A 19,881-nucleotide genomic window follows, 5' to 3' on the forward strand; every position below is an offset into this window, starting at 1 on the left:
TTCTGATGATTTACATGTGTAAATATCCAAGCTATTGATTTTATGTAATTAGACAATGAGCCTGTCTGCACGGCGGCACAACAGTCAGCGCTGTAGCCTCACAGCAAGAAGGTCACCAGTTCAATCCCCAGCTTGGCCAGTGCGCCTTTCTGTGTGGAGTTTGCATGTTCTCCCTCTGCATGCGTGGTTTCTCTCCGGGTTCTCCGGCTTCCTCCCACAGTCCAAAACATGCTCACCAGGTTAATTGGTCACTCTAAATTGTCCGTAGGTGTGAGTGTGTGTGTGGATGGTTATCTGTCTGTCTGTGTCAGCCCTGTGATTGACTGGAGACCAGTCCAGGGTGTACCAATGACAGTTGGGATAGGCTCCAGCCATCTGCGACCCTGCACAGGATAAGCAGTTCAAAAAATGAATTAATTAGGGGCCGTTTACACAACAACGGTTTTAGGGTAAAACCCAAAAGTTTTGTTGCGTTTCAGCCTCGCGTTTACACGGAAACTGCGTTTCAGCCAACCTAAAACACAAACTTTTGAAAACAGCCTCCAGAGTGGGATTTTTCTGAAACGCTGCAGACAGCGTTGCCATGCAAACAGAAAGCCGGGGTTTTCAGTAGAAACGCTGCGTCACACTCCGCCTTGCGTGCCCACACAACAGGACAACAGTACCGTTGTTAGGATCATCGCAAACTACCGTGTTGTGCTTGTGCTGCTCAATTTGCTGAATCTGCTGACTGTCTCTCAACAGAATGTGCATCTGTTTCTCCATTTTTTAACTTATGATCCCCAATACACCAGATGATCAGCTCAACTCTACTTCAGTGGAGATCTACCAAAAGCGGCTTCTGGACAAGACAGTTCTAGCACCACCTACAGGCCTGGCATGCTTACTACAGCATTTTCAGTCCATCAGCGTTTCCGTGTAAACCCAGATTTTTTCACTGCGTTTTTGCGTTTTCAGATGAAACGTTGTGTAAACGGGGCCTAAGAATGAGCTGTCAGAAGCCACCAGTGCAGAACTGAAAGGCAGATCAGAGCCTATCATTTGATTGAGAGGTACTGTCATTAGATAAATGGGCATAGCAAAATAACCCTAAACTAGCATATCAATAAGCTGGTTAATTTGCATATCTGCTTCCTGATTGGCTGATCTGAAAACTTAAATTGATATCAAATAAAGAGGCAGCCACACAATTTTACTAATAAATATTCTTTTTCACATGTAGAGTACATGTGAAAGAGGAAATCCCAACAAGACACTTTTTATTAGAGATTTTTTTTTTTTTTCAATTTGTCCAGCATCAGGACAACTGAATTATGGTCTTGCTGCTGTATTGTGCAGAACACATTTACTTTTCCAAAGGGGAGTCATTTGTGTATAAGGCTCCCCTTGAGTTTAAAAATGATACTCTTTATTAGTGTTTTGGAAAAAAGATGTTTTGTTTTTTTTCCTGTATATTGCCAAGTTTGAAAATTACTGCTTGACCAGAACAAGGTGATATCAGAAAAGAAACAGTGATGAAGGGAAAGAGTGTAGAGAAGAGACTAGACAGAGAAGGAGAGAGAAACAACAAAACAACAGTAGAGAGCAACCACAACAACTTTACACACAATTTTACTGATAAATATCCTTTTTAAATGTATTTGATAGAGTGCATGTGAAAGGGTAAATCCCAACGAGACACTTTTTACTAGAGATTAGACATCAAAGCTTGTTTCCACTTTATTTTTGCTGTGGTCATTAGACAACCAATAAACTTGGAGGGTGTTTCAGAGGGTATGTCCTTCTTGGACAAAAGCCGAGACAAGTTAGAGACTGAAGTGAAAGCTATGAAATGTTTTGGTCGTGTCAGTCAGCAAAGGTAACTGACACAGAGAGTGTAAGGAACTCTTAAAGCAGACCTCTCTGTCCTCTCTCCACACAGCTCCAGCTTCAGACTTCGGGCCAGTTTTACTTAATAAATCTGCTCACGCTCCTGCAGCACCGTCAGCAGGACAAAAATTACACAGGTTTCGTGTTTTGCTCGAAGCCATAAGATAAAAGCAAACACACTTTCTTTAACAGCTTCAGCAGCAGGCTGTGGGTTTATTTTAAAGACACATTCCGTGTAATTAGTTTACCTCGCAGACTGTCTAATGAGCTGTCTGAGCCGAGCACTGATTAAAGATGTTTAGCTTCAGGCTCGGAGCAGAGAACAAACATAGTCTGTAAGACAGACCCAAAACAAACTGTTAGATCATACACACAAAAACCAAATCCTAATTAATTAAAGGAAACATTTTATCAGTCATACTGACCTAAAGGTTTTTACAAAGCTGTGAAATTATAACCAGTTAACCAGGCTCTAAAGACTGTTGTGACGCCCTGCAGGTAAAGTGGATTTGTTTTTATAAACCCCAACTTTTCTTTGGCTTAAAACTTTAATTTGTGGTCTCAACATTTAAGTAACCCCCGCCTTATTAAAGGACTTAGACTAGCTTTACATGTCTTAATGTCAGAAACAGAGTTTGACTGGAGATTTATAAGAGCTCATTGAGTCATTCAGACTCCAAATCCCCTTAAAGGTGTTGTCAGGAAATCCAGAGGAGCAGTCGGCTCTGACAGCACAGCACGGCACGGCGGCAGTTTCCCTCCGGCACATTGACGTTATGCTCGACACTTTGTCAGTCTGACTGATCGGTTGTGATGAGCCTCGTTGTTGACGTCTCACTATGACGGCCTGATGTAATGCTAACAGCAGACCTCTCCCAGGCCCTCTGAGAGGCTAATGAGGGCAGGAGGACTTATCCTTCCTTCCTCCTGTATTTTCCTCCGTGTTGAAGGAAATGTACCTCTGACATTTACCACTGTCAGATCTTCCTGCTGTCAGCCTCAGGTCACAGAGCTTCACTTTGCTGCAGGTTAAACTGCCTGATGAGGTAAACTGTGATACTAAAAAAAAAAAAATACAGAGCTTTTGATGGTGTTTCAAGAAAATTTCCTCATCTATATATTTTCTTATTAATGTCCCAAAATGAGGTATATCCACTGAGCTTCTCATTTATAGAGCATGAATGTATAATCTTTAACCTGCCTGATGGATGATACTGTCATGCTGCCCTCTTTGCATGTTTATTTGTAGGTTATAAAAACAAAAAAACAACAACATTGAAGTTAAAGTTGACTGGCCAATCAATCAGCATTTATTCAGATTAAGAAACCGAAGGCTCAGTTTTTGAGGCGACATATGACACATCCTGTAAACAAGATTTTAGGCTGAACTTTAGAATGTCAGACTTATATTAAAGAGGGGGTATGTGATTCATTTTTTTTAACTTTAAACTGTCCCTTTGGTATCCTCTTAGTAGCTTTACAAGGTTTAGAGCTCAAAAAACCCTATTTTTCTCTCACTTTAAAAACCCAATTTTTTTTTAGCTACTGTCTCTTTAAGGCTCCTTGCTCCACAAACCCCCTTCCCTCTGATTGGCCAGCCTTTGGGGACAGAGCTGTAGGCAGACCTTGGTGTTTGAAGCTCACCTCTCCAACAATGTCATGAACCAATTAGGAGACCCTTTTGTGATGACCTCATCATTTCAGCAAGCCTTGTAAAGATCTCGTGCTATTTTAAGAATGGACTGTTTCAGGCAGGTGACAGATACATTCAGGGATTTCTACAATGTATAAAAATGTAGAGGCTTGAAAATCTGCACGTTTAGATCTAACATCCAGTGTTGTTACTTTGCATCCATGTTTACAACATGGGAAAGCAGAATACCCCCTCTTTAATCACAGGGTCAAGGTAAGAGCTAGGCTAATTTCATTAAAAAGATTTACAATTAGAAAATCCTGTTAAATAATGACGCTGATTTCTGAGCTGCGATTTAATCGTGGGTCTCGAACGTTGAGACTCTTCATCATGACAGATCAATCTGAGGGTTTCTGTTTCCTCTGTGAAAGGTTTTTACTGTAAGTTGATGAGCTTCAAGGAGACAAAAAGGTGGTTTGAAGTCACTTCCTGTTTCTAAAAGTCACTCTTGAATTAATCCTGACCAGGCCTGTACAGTAAGCTTGCTCACAGCGTGGACACCTGCGCACCTTTAGCTTGCAGCTTGCCTCACACACCCCTGTTCATGAGCCTCACACAGCACAGCTTCCCGCCTTCATCACACTCACCACAACGTTCTCTCTCTGTTAACAACCAGCTAAGGAGCATGTTCGGCGCAACCGGCAGAGCCGCACATTTTTGGTGGAAAATGTCGTAGGGGAGCTTTGGTCGGAGCTGGAAGAAGGTAGAGTCTTTCTCTTCTCTTACTCATCTGTTTTTGATTTCCTCTCTTTACCTCCAGCAGGCTAAATGCTCTCACTCTTTCCTTTGCTACTAATCTGTCATCTTAGGATGGAGCTGTAGAAGTTAGGCTGACGTAGTCGACAAAGAGCATGCTTTGAAAAACTGCACAGATCTAGACAGAAGTAGTAGTATATGAAATAATGTGTTGTATTTTACCTTTTTTTGTTTGTTTTCATTTGCTATGTTGATTTTGATTTAACTGTTATCATTTTGTTTTTACTGAAAAACAAACAGACATTAAATATACACAGACCTATCGTAGTTTACCTCTAAGCACAGGCCAGTTACACCGTTTACCTTCTGAAACAGTGACATCAACAGGTGATTAAACTGGAAAAGAGACACTTTGTTCAACTCAGCATCTTTCAAAGCTTAAAGATACGTTCAACTGAATTAAAGTGCTGCTATGAGAAAGCTTTCTCAATCCAGAGATTAGGTATGCTCCAGACATTTCCCAGAGCTGTGGTTGGGTAAGATCCTGTACAGATTTCCCCGTAGAAAAAATGATATCTGAACAGAAATACCTCCAGACTTGCTCAGCACTGATGAAGAAAATGTGTTTACAGATCCACAAACATGACAGTCTATTTCAAATCATTGCCATTTCCTACACTTTGAAAATTAGTTCATTTAACCACGTTACCAAAACATGAACATTTGGAACTGGAAAATTAAAATTCACATAAGGGATTTCCTTTAGTCATCAAGTTTAACAGTCAGAGTTAGAGTCTGGGATGTTAAAGACCCTGTGAGGGCTTAAACAGTGATCTTTAAATTGTGTTTTATATATTTGACTGTTCATAAACCATGATTTAAATTGAGATCACCAGCACAAAATGGGTTATTTCTGAATACTATTTCTGTGATGATTACATAAATCCATCTACAGCACCTAGACTGAGTAATAATGTTGGACACTGGAGCTAGACTACCTGACAGAAAAAGGAGGTTAGAGCAGAAGAAAGCTAAACAGGAGAGTGATAGAGCATGGTCTAAAACACTCGTTAAACTGTTTGTGATGATGTTCATTCCAACCCACATTTAACAGTTATTCTTCCAAACTACAGGCAGTCTGGTTCTCTTTAAGCCTGGCTCACTCTACAGGATTCTCCACCGATTTAACCCAAATTGGGTCCTCCCGACAATCGGGGAAGAAATCTGGTCGGGGACTAAAATCGGCCCCGACGTTCAGGCAAGATTATCTTCTAGTGTGAGCGGTTGACAGATGAATCTTTAGCCCCACAGACTTTCACAGACTCGTCGTAGCCGCCCTGATAATGTTCAAACATGTTTGATTTTTATCTATTCTCACTGAGGATATCAACAGACAAGAGAGAGAGAGAGAGAGCCCCCTTACAAGAGCCCGGACAACAGACAACAAACGCAGGCTCAAAGTGCAACTAAAAGGCTCTGGGTCAGCTGACTGCGCGCTCCACTGGCCCACTCGAGACAGTTCAATAATGCCTTTAAAAATAACACATAACCACGCCATTTTCATACAGTAGCAAACTGTTGTTTTATTAGTGATGGGTGTGAGATCATGCCATTATTGGCTGATACAGCAACAGTTTCACCTCTGTCCCTCTGCGTGCGCGTAATGGATGAAAGGCACCGCTGCAGACAGCTCCACTTCTCTCTCCTCCTGTCCCACCAGTGCTCTAAAAACCTCAGATCAAACAACTGAGCACATGTGGTGCATCACTCTCTCTGGTCAAATAGTCTTGGTGAAATCCTGTAGTGTGTGCTGGTCAGTATTTTCAAATCTTGTAGTTAGAGTGTGCTTAAGATTTAAGAGAAGATGATCTGTGAAGATTCTCCTTATGTGTGAGATACAACCTGATTTCAGAATCTTATAAGATTTTTAAAATCCTGTAGTGTGAGCCAGGCTTTACTCGTGCGACAGTCTCTCCAGCCAGAGCAGATGACTGCATTTAAATTTGGTCACTTTTGCTGGTTCCAAGCCCAGATAAAGGAGGAGGGTTCATATTTTGACACAAAAACCAAGAATTGAATTAGAATTTATGATCTTATTACTCAAATGTGGTGATGACGTCATTAAGCAACTTCTGGGACAGCCAATAGCTACCTTACTTTCTGAGGAGTTGGCAACATCAGTTATTCTGCAGTGGTCTGTTCAAACTTGAGAGTCTATCAATAAAATGAAGAGTGAGGTTACGTTGGCTCTGATTGGTAGATGACTGACAGCACATAACCAGGGTTTACTAACGTTACACATTACAGACACGTCTCAGAGCACTGGGCTGTGAGGAACACTAAACAGATAGTCTGCTCACTTTCTGGACACTTAACTACAAACTGAGTTTACAAAGTTTGATTGATGTTACATTTCAAACAATAGCTCTTGGTAACTACAAAAAAATGCATAACTTCACCACTTTGCCTCCTGGGTAAAGTTAGAAGAAGATCAAATGAACATCTTAGCAAAGGTCACATTTTTAGGATAGTAGGTGATGGTGCTCATGGGAAACAGAGTCTATCCTGGAAAAATCTATAGGTGTCACTGTAATAAACGCCAAATGGAAAGTCCTCACAGAGACTTTAAAAATCTTTTTTGACAAAATCCATTGTCTTCAGTGCAAAAAACAGATTTTTTTCATATTCCACAAACTTGAATTACTCCCTGTAAACTGTTGGGTTGTATGTTCTGGTTCTGTACTATCAGTGAAATAAAAACAGAACTATAATGTTTAGAGAGTCATTAGTTGATCTGCATGATGTGTTAGTGTAAAGAGAAACAAGATAAGACTGGATGTTTCCACCTGTGGTTATTGTGATGTTCTAACTGTCAGCCGCTCTCCACCTTTATGTCTCTGCCAAAGCCAAAGCCCAGCCCTCCCCTTCATCCATCCTCTCTTTCTTCCTCTCCTTCATCCTCTCACCCCTGAGCTGCAGAGATGTAGGTCAGCTGCTCCCTCTGTGCTCTGGGTCAGGAGGCTGGATGTCACAAAGAGTCACATCCCTCCTTTTCTGATAGTGTTTCTGAAAGGAGCAGAGTGGAGGCTCTGTCTGGTGCACTTATCGTTCCTCTGTGTGCAGGTGACCGGTACGTGGTGGTGGACTGTGGAGGGGGAACAGTGGACCTCACAGTCCATCAGATCCGTCTTCCAGAGGGACACCTAAAGGAGCTCTACAAGGCCTCAGGTAGGAGAGCGTGAACTCCTCTCTCCTCCTGCAGCATGTTCAGTCTCATTTTCATTAAATTCACATACACCCTCTCCATTCCCTCCAGGTGGTCCCTACGGCTCGATTGGGATCGATTATGAATTTGAGAAGCTGCTGTGTAAGATCTTTGGCCAGGATTTCATCGACCAATTCAAGATCAAGAGGCCGGCAGCCTGGGTGGACCTGATGATCGCGTTTGAGTCCCGTAAGAGGGCGGCTGCTCCAGACAGAACCAACCCGCTCAACATAAACCTGCCCTTCTCCTTCATCGACTACTACAAGAAGTTCAGGGGGCACAGTGTGGAGCACGCACTGCGCAAAAGCAAGTGAGTACAGTGAAAATGATCCTCAATCCATCCATTTCTTCACAGGGTTTTATCAAACGATTGGTCCCTTAGTGGATGTGGATAGCTCACAGACACTTTGAGCTCTCCAAATATGTTTTGATCATGATCGGATTTAAAGGCACGGCATGGACAGAGGAACTCTGTTAATGAACTTCTCACTTCCGCCCCCTGAGTGCTGTAAGACTGCCTCTTTGGAGTCTGGATGTTAATGGTCCAGGTCTGCGTGGGTTTCCATGACCCCACAGTGAAGGACATTAAAAGATGTCCAGAAGGCTGAGGGCTGAAATTGAAGCCTTCAGTGCCCCCCAGACACTCATCTGACGCCTGAATGGAAGCACTCAGTCCGCCTCGTGTTGCTGATGGACTCGATTCTTTCAGGATTTATTGGTCGACATGCAGACGGCACGAGACACGACGAGATGTGACGTAAGGCTCTAGAGACAGAGCTGATGATCAGAGCATGGGAAAGAAAAAAAAGTGATTTATGATGGAGCAGCTTACAGGGCCCAGGCTGACTCCACCCTCTGTGATAGTGGGAGGTCTGAAAATCAATCCAGACAAATGCTCTGGTTTATGTCTGAGATTAGATGAGCTTTATGGTTCATTAAGATAAAGCTGATAATCAGTCAAAGAAAGATCACAGTCTACTCAGTGTTTGGATGAATGACAGCTCACAGTATGTCTTCATCATTTCTCTGTAGTGTTGTTGAGATAGAATCACCATATTTAAACCCCTCACCTCTGATCAGCTGCCTTTAGGTACAGAGATCATCCAGCTGCTGATAGATGAACATTTAGCAGCTGAAAGTGTTGTTTCTCAGGAGTTTGTTGGAAAAACTAACAGTAAAAGAAAATTGTTGTTTTTATTATTTGCAGCTGGAATGGCCTGCTACTTACACACAACGGTCTAAAACTGAGAATTAGCTCCCTTTTCTAATAACAGAGGGGTATTGGGCTTTTATAGACTTTATTCTGTCCATCTGGTCCATTTGCATTGTTTTTATATGATTTACAGCCCAAAAAACATTTTTTTTCTGTCTCTTGCGTTTAAAAAACTCTTATTAGCTGTCTCTTTAAGGCTCCTCACTCCACAAACCCCCTTCCCTCTGATTGGCTCTGGAGGCCTGCCAGGGGCAGAGCTACAGGCAGCCCTAAGTGTTTGAGGCCCACCCGTCAAATGGTCAGCTGTAGCATGAATCAGCTCATGAGATCGTCATGTGATGACCTCATCATTTTAGCGAGTTCGATAAGGTTTTATGCTTTTTTTTTTTTTTTTTGATTTGGAGCATTTTGATTAGTTTACCGACAGATTCAGCGATTCCTACAACATTTGAATATGTAGTGGTAAGAAAATTAGCACGGTTAATCTAAACATCCAGCATAGTTACTCCAAGTCCATGTTGAAAATATGAGGAAGTGGAATACCCCCTCTTTAATATGATTTACTTAAAGAGGGAGCATGTGCAATAATTAACAAAGATGTTACAGTTTGATGTATTTCAGCAGTTAGCTTAAAGCCAGTTTACATCTGCAGACCTTTTTGTGATTGTCACTACTCAGACAACACAGTTTAACACCATTAAAAGCTGTAATATTAAACTAGATTTTTTAGAATTAAGCTCTTTTTGTTCATGAACTCCACCTTCCTGCCCTCTTCTTACAGCCATTCAGCAGTTTAACTTCAGGATCCGAGAAGTTTGCAGGTGTTTTATATAATCCAGAATATAATTACAGCTGTCAAACAAATCTCATTTCAAATTACAATGGAATACATCATTTCATTGATTAATCACATCTTTAATCTATTTTGTATTTTTAACACTTTTAAGAACATATCAAATCGAAACCACACCTGTTTTTGAGTTTTAGGTTGATTCTTTTTTAATTTACTCAGAATCAGAACCAAAGTAGCCTTTATTCACCAAGTATTTTCAAGAGTACTGTCATGAGAACCACAGGAACAAAAGAAAGGATCCTCCCAGTCGCAGGTGGAAACTAAAAAACTTTTATTTTAACTAAACTAAAAAAAAAATCTAAAACCCCAAACTAGAAACTTGAACAAAAGACAAAACTGAAACACTTACACCAAGAACCAAGAAACACAAGGCAACACGAAGACATGACTTATGTATATGGAGACAGCTACAATGAACCAACAGAGAACAAAGGAAAAGAGACTTTATTCACAGGGGAGTGATCAACACAGTGTGAAACAAGACACAGGTAAAACATATGAGGAGCAATCAACAAGAAGGGAAACAGAAGGAGAACCAAACCAAACACAGGGACACTCAAGACAGAGACTAAAAACATTAAAGACACCAAAACACTAAAGATTACCACAAAAAGACATACACATGACAAGAACCAAATCAAAACCACAAGGACCACAAACTAAGGACCAAAACAGGAAACACAGAACACTCAACAAGAATAACTATGATTAACACAGGTGACACAGAAACACAGGACAAGCACAGAATAACAAAGAAACACAAGAAAACTAAAACACAAGAAAACCCAGAAATACACAAACCAAAAACCCAAACCATTACAAATACAAGGAACTTAACTCCGGTTTGAGCTGCACTCTCTCTGTTCATTTTTTTGTGTGTGTGTGAATAAACACTAGATATTACCGAAATAGAAAAAACAGAGCTTAAATAGTGAAAATAATGAAATTAATAACATTAAAAAAATTTGGACAGAGGAGAATAAAAATATATTCACATTTAATTGAAAGTAGTGCACTGAGTAAGGCATCAAAGAAATGTGCAATTTGTAATAGAAAATTAAACATGAATGTGCTAATAGAAACAGACAGGCTGTAGCTGTTCATGAGGTTTTTGAGTTACAGTTTATGTCAGGGTTAACTGTTCATCAGTGACGGCCTGGGGGAAGAAACTGTTCCTGTGTCTGGATGTCCTGACGCACAGAGCTCTGTAATGCTGCTCAGAGGAGCAGTTTAAACAGTCTGTGTTCAGGGTGTGAGGGGTCTGCAGAGATGTTATCAGCGCGCTTCCTGGTCCTGGACCACTATAAGTCCTGGATGCTGCTCTTCTACACCACTGTGGTCTGAAACCATGACTCAGAGGAAGTGGACTGCTTCAGACTGCTTTAGCTTGCCAGAGAAAATTTTGTTCCACACCACAACCGTGCACAAAGGAAACACGTGTGACCTCTCTTTCTAGAGAGGATTCTTTAGCTCTAAGTTGAATCTAACATTCTTTCACACTGCTCTGCTGACTTTGAACTGCCTGATATCAGCGTGTTTATCTGCACCTGAGCTGGTGCTTTAACTGACTGACACAAAGTACAGATTATTTCTGACATGTCAACTGAGCCTGGGAGGCTTTAAGAATGATCACAGTAGTGTCATTATGTTTCATCCGCAGCAGCAGGACTGGCTCTGTCACGACGGTGTGCAGAATAGATGAATATGTATCAGTTGAATTGCAGTTGAGATGAGCATCTGTTCACTGTTGGTCACCTTGTCTCTTCACCCCCACAGCGTGGACTTTGTGAAGTGGTCGTCTCAGGGGATGCTGAGGATGAATCCAGATGCGATGAACTCTCTCTTCAAGCCCACCATCGACCACATCATCCAGCATCTCAGTAAGCTCCTCTGCACCCTAACACAAACACACTTCTCCTCACTGAGGTTGATTCAAGTTTCACCGTCAAATATGAAACCTGTTTGTTTTGCTGACAGACTCTAAATTTTGTTATACAGTAAAATGAAACTCTGAACTGGCCTCCAGCTTTTTGGAGGCGGGCTGAGGAGTGAGCTGTTGTTCTTTCAAAGGGAGGGTCGGTCTCTCCTTTAAACCAGCCATCCTACATAATTTATAACTTCCTCAACCAGGGGAAAGTGGGTCACATTACTTGAGCTTGGATTGTCCTGTTTGGCTCCCTTTCTGAAAAACTCATAAAAGGTGTATTAGATGTTTGTACAAGAGGAATTCTGACTGATTCTCAGACTGAACAGTGAAGACAGGGAAAAATAATGTTCCTACAGCCGACCCAGGACTTATCATGAATGTGTAAACTCTGTTTTCTGTTGAATACTTTACAATACTATCATTCAGTTCCCTTTAAAGTTGAAGGCTCTGTAACATCTGCCTGAAGGCGTCAGTTTAGATCCAGATTATAAGGTGTGAGAAGTTTCTCCTTTGTCCTCAAGAAGGTAACTACGGTTCAATTCCAGGCCTACTCTACATCCTGGTTTCCTTCTCCATCCACTGTCATATCCTCTCCAGATAAAAGCATGAAAGCTTGAAAATGGGACTTTGACAATTAAAAAAAAGGAATGGGATTATTTGATGATCAAAGCATGAAACTATAGACCACTGAACTTCTTCTGTTGGAAGGTTCACTTCTTTTTTTAAGCAGCAGCCGCTCCTAACCACTCTTTGACCTTAAACAAGCTAAAATGTACCCCATGGTCTCCTCTGTAATACAGGGGTGCCTTAATTTACACATCTATTTTTTTCTGTGATGGAGCTCATAACTAAAATTAATTGTATGCCAAATCAGTTTTCCCCATTGAAATGGATTGAAATGCCATCAATCCGTTCCAGACCCCAAAAAACACCACAGTTATTTTTGTTACAAGTTTTTAGATAATGAAATTTCCCTTGTAAATAGATAATATTATATAAAAACACAATACAATTGAATGTACTGCAATAGACTGGTTTTATTAAGTATAATGTTCAGCAAGACCTGAAAAACTGAATCTGTTTTTCATAAAAACCTGTCCATGCTCCGTTTCATCTTCCTTTTAGAATGTTTCTAAAATTAGCTCAGCAAGAGTCATGAAATAGCACAGCCACCCGCGCAGCTGCAACTTCCTCTGGGTTTTTCTTTTGAATTCAGTCTGAAAGCTTGGGGTAACTGAAGCTGGCTCATAACCTGAATTTCAGCCCCACCCTCAGAGCAAAACATGGACAGAGGAGGACTTGTATAACTTGTTTGCTGGGACACTCACCAGTCAAAGTACCAAAGTACAGTCAGATTCTTTGATATTTAAAATAAGTTCACATAGAGGCCATGTTTACACCAACAGCTGCGTGTCAGTGGACCAGCAACCACCTGAAGCTAACCCTGCAGCGTCTCCCAGCCCTGTTAACTTTATCCTGAGCTTAGTTTTCAAACTTAATAATAGCATCCATTGTTTCTGCTACATGTAAATGACCGTGGCGCACCGCCATGCCAAAAGAAAAGCTGCCACACCTTCAGAACTATGATTTTTTTCTCAGATATTTCAAATGTGTATTAAACTGTACGGGTCTCTTGTACATGTGACCAAAATTGCCTCGTCCAGTGGTCACCAACCTTTTGAGCCCAAGATCTCTGAACCCAACCAGCATGAATGCAAGATCTACCTATTGAAGACTTCAGGAAAAATGGAAAACACATTATGTATTTCCAGTTTTAACAAGCCTAGATGTATGAATTATACTCAAGTCCCTCGTATTTAAGAGTTAAGGGCTAGTTATACTTTCGCCTGGCTCCGTTTGCGGGTGGCGCACGCACCTCAATAGAGCGCAGTTGCATTTATGCTTGGCGCATTCTCCATTGTAATATTCGCCGCAAAGACAGGGGGCCGTTGAGGAAAAAATGTTACAGAAAGCAGTAAAAGCAACCAAAAGATGAAGAAGTGAAGTCACATGGACCAAACATAGGGACTAAAACAATGGCGGCACGAAAGTTACGAATGGAGGAGGAGGAGGAATTATTATGTTTACTGTTGTTGAGCGGACAGAAGCAGCGCCGGAGAAGAAGGTGGTCTGTCCGCCCGTTACATGCAGCGAGGCATCTGGATGGGGATTTCCCTCCACGAGTTCAGTGCCATTTGATGGTCTTTATGACTGCTTAATGATGGATTTTATAAATGCTCATATGAGCATACCAGCCCAGCAAGTCTACCCTCTATTTCGTCCATTTTGAAAATCTAGAAGCGACACTCACGGCTCTTGCGACACGTTTAAAAATTTTGGAGGTGCACGACCACGCGAAGCGCCAGCGCGCCTGACTGTTGCGAGGTGCGCGTTGACATCATTCATGGCACACCAATCATGCGACCACTCGACTGTGTCAAGCATAAACTAGGCTTTAGAAGCTGTTTTGCTTACCTGATGAAACCTTTAGGGTGTTACAACTTAACCTTTTACATTTTGAGAAAATGGAACTTTAACATGTGTTTAATAAATTCTCAATCAGTGCCATTCAGTTACCTGCAGTTACCATGTTACATGTCAAGGCAGCATCACTTCAAAACATCATATCAAAGACACGTGTTAGTGAGATGGCTGTAACTGAATGTGTCTGTGAGGGCCTTGTAGTCTGGCTCATTGCTACACACAGCCAGTCTGAGACAGTCAGCAGGGTGGGTGACAATAAGATGACTAATGTTCTTTGATTTGTCTGCATGTGACTGTGTGTCTATCAAATCAATATAGTGTTTAATTGAGTAATAAGGAATGATGCACACAGAATTTTTCCATGAATATGTTCTTTCCATTACTGCTTTAAATGTCCCTTTTGTTGTAATTCAAAGGTTTATCAATTTTGTCTTAAAAGTACTGCTTTGAAATATAAGACTAGCTGATACGCATTATGTATAATACAGTTTTATACTAATACCATAAACTGAGATTTAATATCTATACAATTAGAGTTATTCATAGTACTTAAAGTAGAGGGTGAAGTTAAATAAGATAAATGGTGACAATTTCTAAGTGTGCACACCCTCATCATCATTATGACGTTACTCACAGTTAAAACTCACTCCTGGATCATTAGAATGAGCTCTAAGACCTGGCCTGGTTCAAAGACTCTAAACACAAAGGGCTCTAATTTCGTAGACCAGGCGCAAGCGCAGGCGCACCTGCCCTGCGCTGTCCTTCGCTGCGCGGACAGGGTGTGACTGGCGCACTTTGCAAGTTTCCTGCAGTGCCAAGAGAGGTGCACTCAAGGCGCAGAGGAGCGCGTCCACGCCTCCCTCCGCGCAAATGGCAGAGAGGGAGGAGAAAGCCGTGAGTGGGTTTAACACAGCCAAGCGCTGTTTTCACCAATCAAATGAGCGCCTCTCCTCGCCTTTCAATGCCCTGCGGCCGAGGCGCAGCATCTGATTCGTCTGACTGAACCCCATTAAAATGTGCCTGACACTCTGGAAACCTGCCTCTGAGGCTTTGTTGACATGTGCGCACATGTGCGCCTGTCACCAAATTACAGCTGCATGAGGTGCACTCCGCTTTGCGCTGAGAATAGACCAGGTTGGAGCTGGCGAGCTTTCAGCGCACTTTTTGCACTGTTTTTGGCAAGAAATTGTCACTGCGCCAACATGAATCTACCGACACCTCCCCCTGCTGCGCCGTCAACTCCCCCTGGCGTGCAGTCACACCCATCTCTGCGCAGACAGTCTACCAAATTGTCAAATTGGCAGCACACGGCGGTGCGCCGCACAAAATTAGCACTGCGCAGGGTGCACCAGGCTTGCGCCCCCTGCGCTGCGCCACGAAATTAGAGCCCAAAGTCTGATCATGCTGTGGTGTCTGGTGGCTAACATCCTCTTCCTGTGTTCCCTCTCCAGCTGAGCTGTTTGAGAAACCTGAGGTCAGCGACATCAAGTTCCTCTTCTTGGTGGGCGGCTTTGCTGAGTCCCCTCTGCTGCAAAAAGCCGTCCAGAACATGCTGCAGGGTCGCAGCCGCATCATCATCCCCCACGACGTCGGCCTGACCATCCTGAAGGGGGCCGTCCTGTTTGGCCTGGACCCCAGCGTCATCAAAGTGCGCCGCTCCCCACTCACGTACGGCGTGGGGGTCCTCAATCGCTTCGTGGAGGGCAAGCACCCACCGGAGAAGCTTTTGGTGAAGGACGGCACACGCTGGTGCACCGACGTCTTCGACACCTTCATCGCCGCCGACCAGTCCGTGGCTCTGGGTGAGAGCGTAAAGAGGAGCTACACGCCGGCCAAACCCTCCCAGCAGGTTATCGTCATCCACGTGTACTGCTCCGAGAAGGAGAAAGTGGGATTCATCAGCGAGAGCAGCGTGAAGAAGTGTGGGACTCTTCGTCTGGACGTTAGTGGGACAGAAAGTTCGTCTCCACGCAGAGAGATCCAGACGCTCATGCAGTTTGGTGACACGGAGATCCGCGCCATGGCAGTGGACGTGTCCACCGGGCGCACCGTCAAAGCTAGCATTGACTTCCTGAGCCACTAAGAAGGGAACGAAGAGTTAGTGTTACAAAAGTGAAGGAAGACACACACACACACACACACACACACACACACACACACACACACACACACACACACACACACACACACACACAGAAGAAGCAGGTGAATGTTACTGAATCTTACTGCTGCGTCCCTGCAGAGTGAGTGTGGAGGTCGGCAGCGTGAATGAAAGTGTTTGACCATGATCCAGGATGACAGGCGAAGGGAAAGTCAGTGTGTATAAGGTCAGTCACTCCACTCGGTACCTGTACTCGATTTGAGCTCCAAAGTGTACACACATATGATTACCCCATACACACACACACACACACACCTCATGCTGAGGCTGCAGCTTTGCTGAGTCAGAAAAGTCGGGGCTTGTTCCCTGTTCATGCTTCAGCCTGCAGCTCATTCTGCACCCGCTCAGCAGAAAGCTTTTTATTTTTTTAATTAAAGCAACAGAAGGTCACAACGTCATGTCACTGAACTTTGATTTTAGGTCTTAACTCTGTCCATGTTCAACTCTTCTTTACTCTCATCTCACTTCACTCTGACTGGTGGTTTAGCAGGATTACGCTCTTTAAACAAAAGAGGATACTCAGCCAGCTATATTAGATTATTGGTGATGTCAGCCTGTTTCTGTAAGCCTCCTCACTTCCTGTCAAACAAACTGGATCAAGAACAAGATCTGACTTTAGGAGACTTGGTTTGGTTTGTAAATGTTAACCTGGTAGTTAGCAGGTTACCTGAGCATATTCACTAAAATCAGCTTCTTGTAATGGGTGTAACAAAGGAAAACCATCAACACAGAGAGATTTCATTCATTGTTAGTACAAAAGGAATTGATATTATATGTGATGGTGGCCTACAGTATGCAGCTTTATTTGGTTTTACACACTTTGCACAAAAAAGTGAAGAAATGTGAATTTGGTAGATTATTTCTTTGTTGTAACAGTGCTTCCTGACAATAAATCTACTGTAGTAAACATTTATTCCTCTTTTAAACTGTGCTTCATGTAAGGAACATGCATTTGTAGGACCAGTGGCAGAGCTGAGGATGCGGGACTATGAAAATGTACTTATTTTTAGCACCCAGGTGTACCAGAGGCTCAAAACAAGATGCTTTTTAGCTTTTTTATTTTTATCTTTTTTTTTTTTTTTTTTTAAGGGCGCAACCCACAAACTCATCTCTGCTCTGCAGTGGTGGCCCAAAAAAGACCCTGGCAGATCTGAAACGTTGACCTTTTTTTTTTTACCTCCAAACATGGAGATAGTTGCTCTTAGCATGATAATAATCAAATGAAGCGAATCTTGCTGGTTTTATCTACTTTGAAGTTTAATATTTGGTTTTTCCACCTTTTGCAGCAACAACTCAAGACAAAAATTTCCTTTGAATGTTCAACAGATCTGTCCACTTTATATCACAACCTGCCTTTATTTTGCAGGGTGGAGTTTTGGTCTGGATTTTGAGGGGCACATCCATCATTTTCAATATTCATATTTATCAAGAAAGTGACCTGAACCTCTTTATGATGGCTCTGTTCTGTTATATAGAGCATCGTTGCATACTGATGACTTTGCAGGACAAAAACAACTGCAAGCTCTTCAAGATGCCAAGTGTTCTAATCATTTTGGACACCACTGCTTATTCCTTACAAATATGTTTTCATTTAAAAGGGGTTTTCTGACAATATACAATTTATTTCCAAGAAGCATTGTTACAACAAAGAAGAACACTTTTCCTTACTATTTCTGTTCATGATAAACAATTCCCTGGTAGTCCCAGTGGTGCCGTAAAATGAAGAGAGGACTAAGATCTGAAAACTGATATTTTGATTGTTTAAGAGCTTCTTTTTCCAGCAGGTTCAGTTTTCTCTCCCTGCTTTCAGAAAAAACAAAGGGCATTCAGGCACAACATTTTTCTCCTGATATGTGATTTTTTTTTTTTGCAGTATCATTTCTATCATATGGAGTTATAACTAGGGATAGACCGATTATCGACCCGATTACCAGGGCCGATATTTGGCATTCTGAGGCATATCAGCATCTGCCTTTTTTCAAATCCGACGGACAATAAAAAACAAATTTAAACTGCGTTATTGCTGCTCTGATGGAGCCGCTCCGCTGTCTGCAGTCACTCCTCAGCCCTCAGCACTGTCCCACCCACAGTACCATCTGATTGGTTACAAGCAGAGCCATGGCTTGGGAAACACCCAATCAGCAGTGCAGTTATTACACTTATTGCAATTACATTGAAATTATGAAAAACTTAATTTACTGTAGAAAACTTTAGCTATTTATTTTTTTAAGTTTTCATTTAACTTTATAAAACATGCTGCTGAGCCTGGAAGCTGTTTAATAAACTCATGCTTAAAGGTTTTTGAATGAAGTTAAATGTTTGAGTTTGTATTGTTCAAAATTTTGACACCAATATTTTCACTTTGACTGAAAATTAATATCGGGTTCAAATATCAGTTATCGGCCTCCTTGACTACAAATAATCGGTATCTGTATTGGCCCGGAAAAATCCATATTGGTCTATCTCTAGTTGTGACTCTACCAGAAATTAAGCTTCATTATTAACTCAGCTATTGTGGCCGCTTCTCAGCTTCATCTTCACTACTAACTAAGGCTGGACATTATGGAAGCAGGAAATCAGTTTGTAGTGAGTGTATCAAACTGAGCACCTCCTCTTCTTTCTAAAGTCTTAATCAAGCTGAACCACTGGTCTCTCCTGTAAAGATCATTACGGTTCATCCAGCAATGTGAAACCTGCTCAGTGGTTGCCTTTTTTTATTTCTGCTTCAGCTCCTCCCGCGCCGTGGACTGACGGTCAGTTAAACCAGGTGTGACGAACAGTGACGTGTGTTTATTTCTGTAAATACAGTATTTAAATATTGTACAGATTTTTAGCTTTGATTCAGCAGTGTTAGAGCCAAGAGTGTGTGCTGTGTGTGTGTGTGTGCGCGCTTTCACATGAACATCTCTCAACATCTTTTCTCTCACCAGCCATAACACGAGAGGCGAAAGGCGCGTTTGTTTCCGTTCAGAGTGAGAGATGGGATGAGTCGCGTGTTGCTGTTTGTTTGTTTTTCTTTTTGCGATCACAGAAGAAACTTGAATACCTCCGTCCTTAAAAAGCATTTTGACATTAATCTTTGTTTCCAACGGTAGCAGTACCTGAATGTGTCCAGACTCTCTTCCATCCTACCCGCCCTCCTGCTCTTCAACAGAACTTGAGCGTCACAGGATGCAGCATTTTGAGCAATAATCGAACAATCCTCCATATTTGCAGATGATCATAAAGGTTTTAATAAAAAGAGTGCCTAGAATTACTTAAAGATGATGTCCAGACTTAGTCACACACAACTTTGCTTTGCTATGATTTACATAAAGGGATGTGGCTTCAGAAGTAATCACTGGGCTTCACAGAGAGATTTAAAAGGGCATTATAATCAGATATATGTTATTGGAGCCTCTGCTGCACATCAGGAAAAACTGCAACATGAGTTGCTTGTTTCATGGGTTCCTGTAATGTTAGCACTGTTTTTGCTCGGGTGTCCTGATACAACCTTTTCACTTCTAATACCACACTGAACTTCCTGGGTTCTGTGCTAAATCAGGAAACTTGTGCACTCTGCTGCAGACTTTTTCAAACTTGAATGAAAAATACTGACACACAGCCGTCATCGCTCCTAATCTATGCTACTTTGTTAGCCCCTGAGCACACGCTGTTGTTGTGATCATACAGGCTCTGGAGATTTGTGATGCAGGCCGATGCTAGAGGTGGGAGAAAAAA

The 19,881-nt window shown here is 42.1% G+C and overlaps 1 protein-coding gene across 3 annotated transcripts in view; it reads left to right on the plus strand.

Moving 5' to 3' along the window:
• The window catches only part of hspa12a (heat shock protein 12A), a 77,445-nt gene extending 57,859 nt beyond the window's left edge, over positions 1–19,586 (plus strand). For 2 of the 3 annotated variants that reach the window (XM_074675511.1, XM_074675512.1), the window contains 5 exons: positions 4,179–4,265; positions 7,382–7,486; positions 7,575–7,833; positions 11,366–11,469; positions 15,452–19,586. In XM_074675511.1, the coding sequence (XP_074531612.1) occupies positions 4,179–4,265; positions 7,382–7,486; positions 7,575–7,833; positions 11,366–11,469; positions 15,452–16,083 (1,187 nt within the window). In that variant the 3' untranslated portion in view covers positions 16,084–19,586. The remainder of the gene's footprint in view (positions 1–4,178; positions 4,266–7,381; positions 7,487–7,574; positions 7,834–11,365; positions 11,470–15,451) is intronic. The other variant, XM_074675513.1, reaches the window with a different exon arrangement.
• Positions 19,587–19,881: the final 295 nt, after the last annotated feature.

This window comes from Halichoeres trimaculatus, unplaced genomic scaffold (assembly GCF_033239565.1).
Source record: "Halichoeres trimaculatus isolate MK-OKI-2021-1 unplaced genomic scaffold, fHalTri1.1 fHalTri1_scaffold_8, whole genome shotgun sequence".
NCBI lineage: Eukaryota > Metazoa > Chordata > Actinopteri > Labriformes > Labridae > Halichoeres > Halichoeres trimaculatus.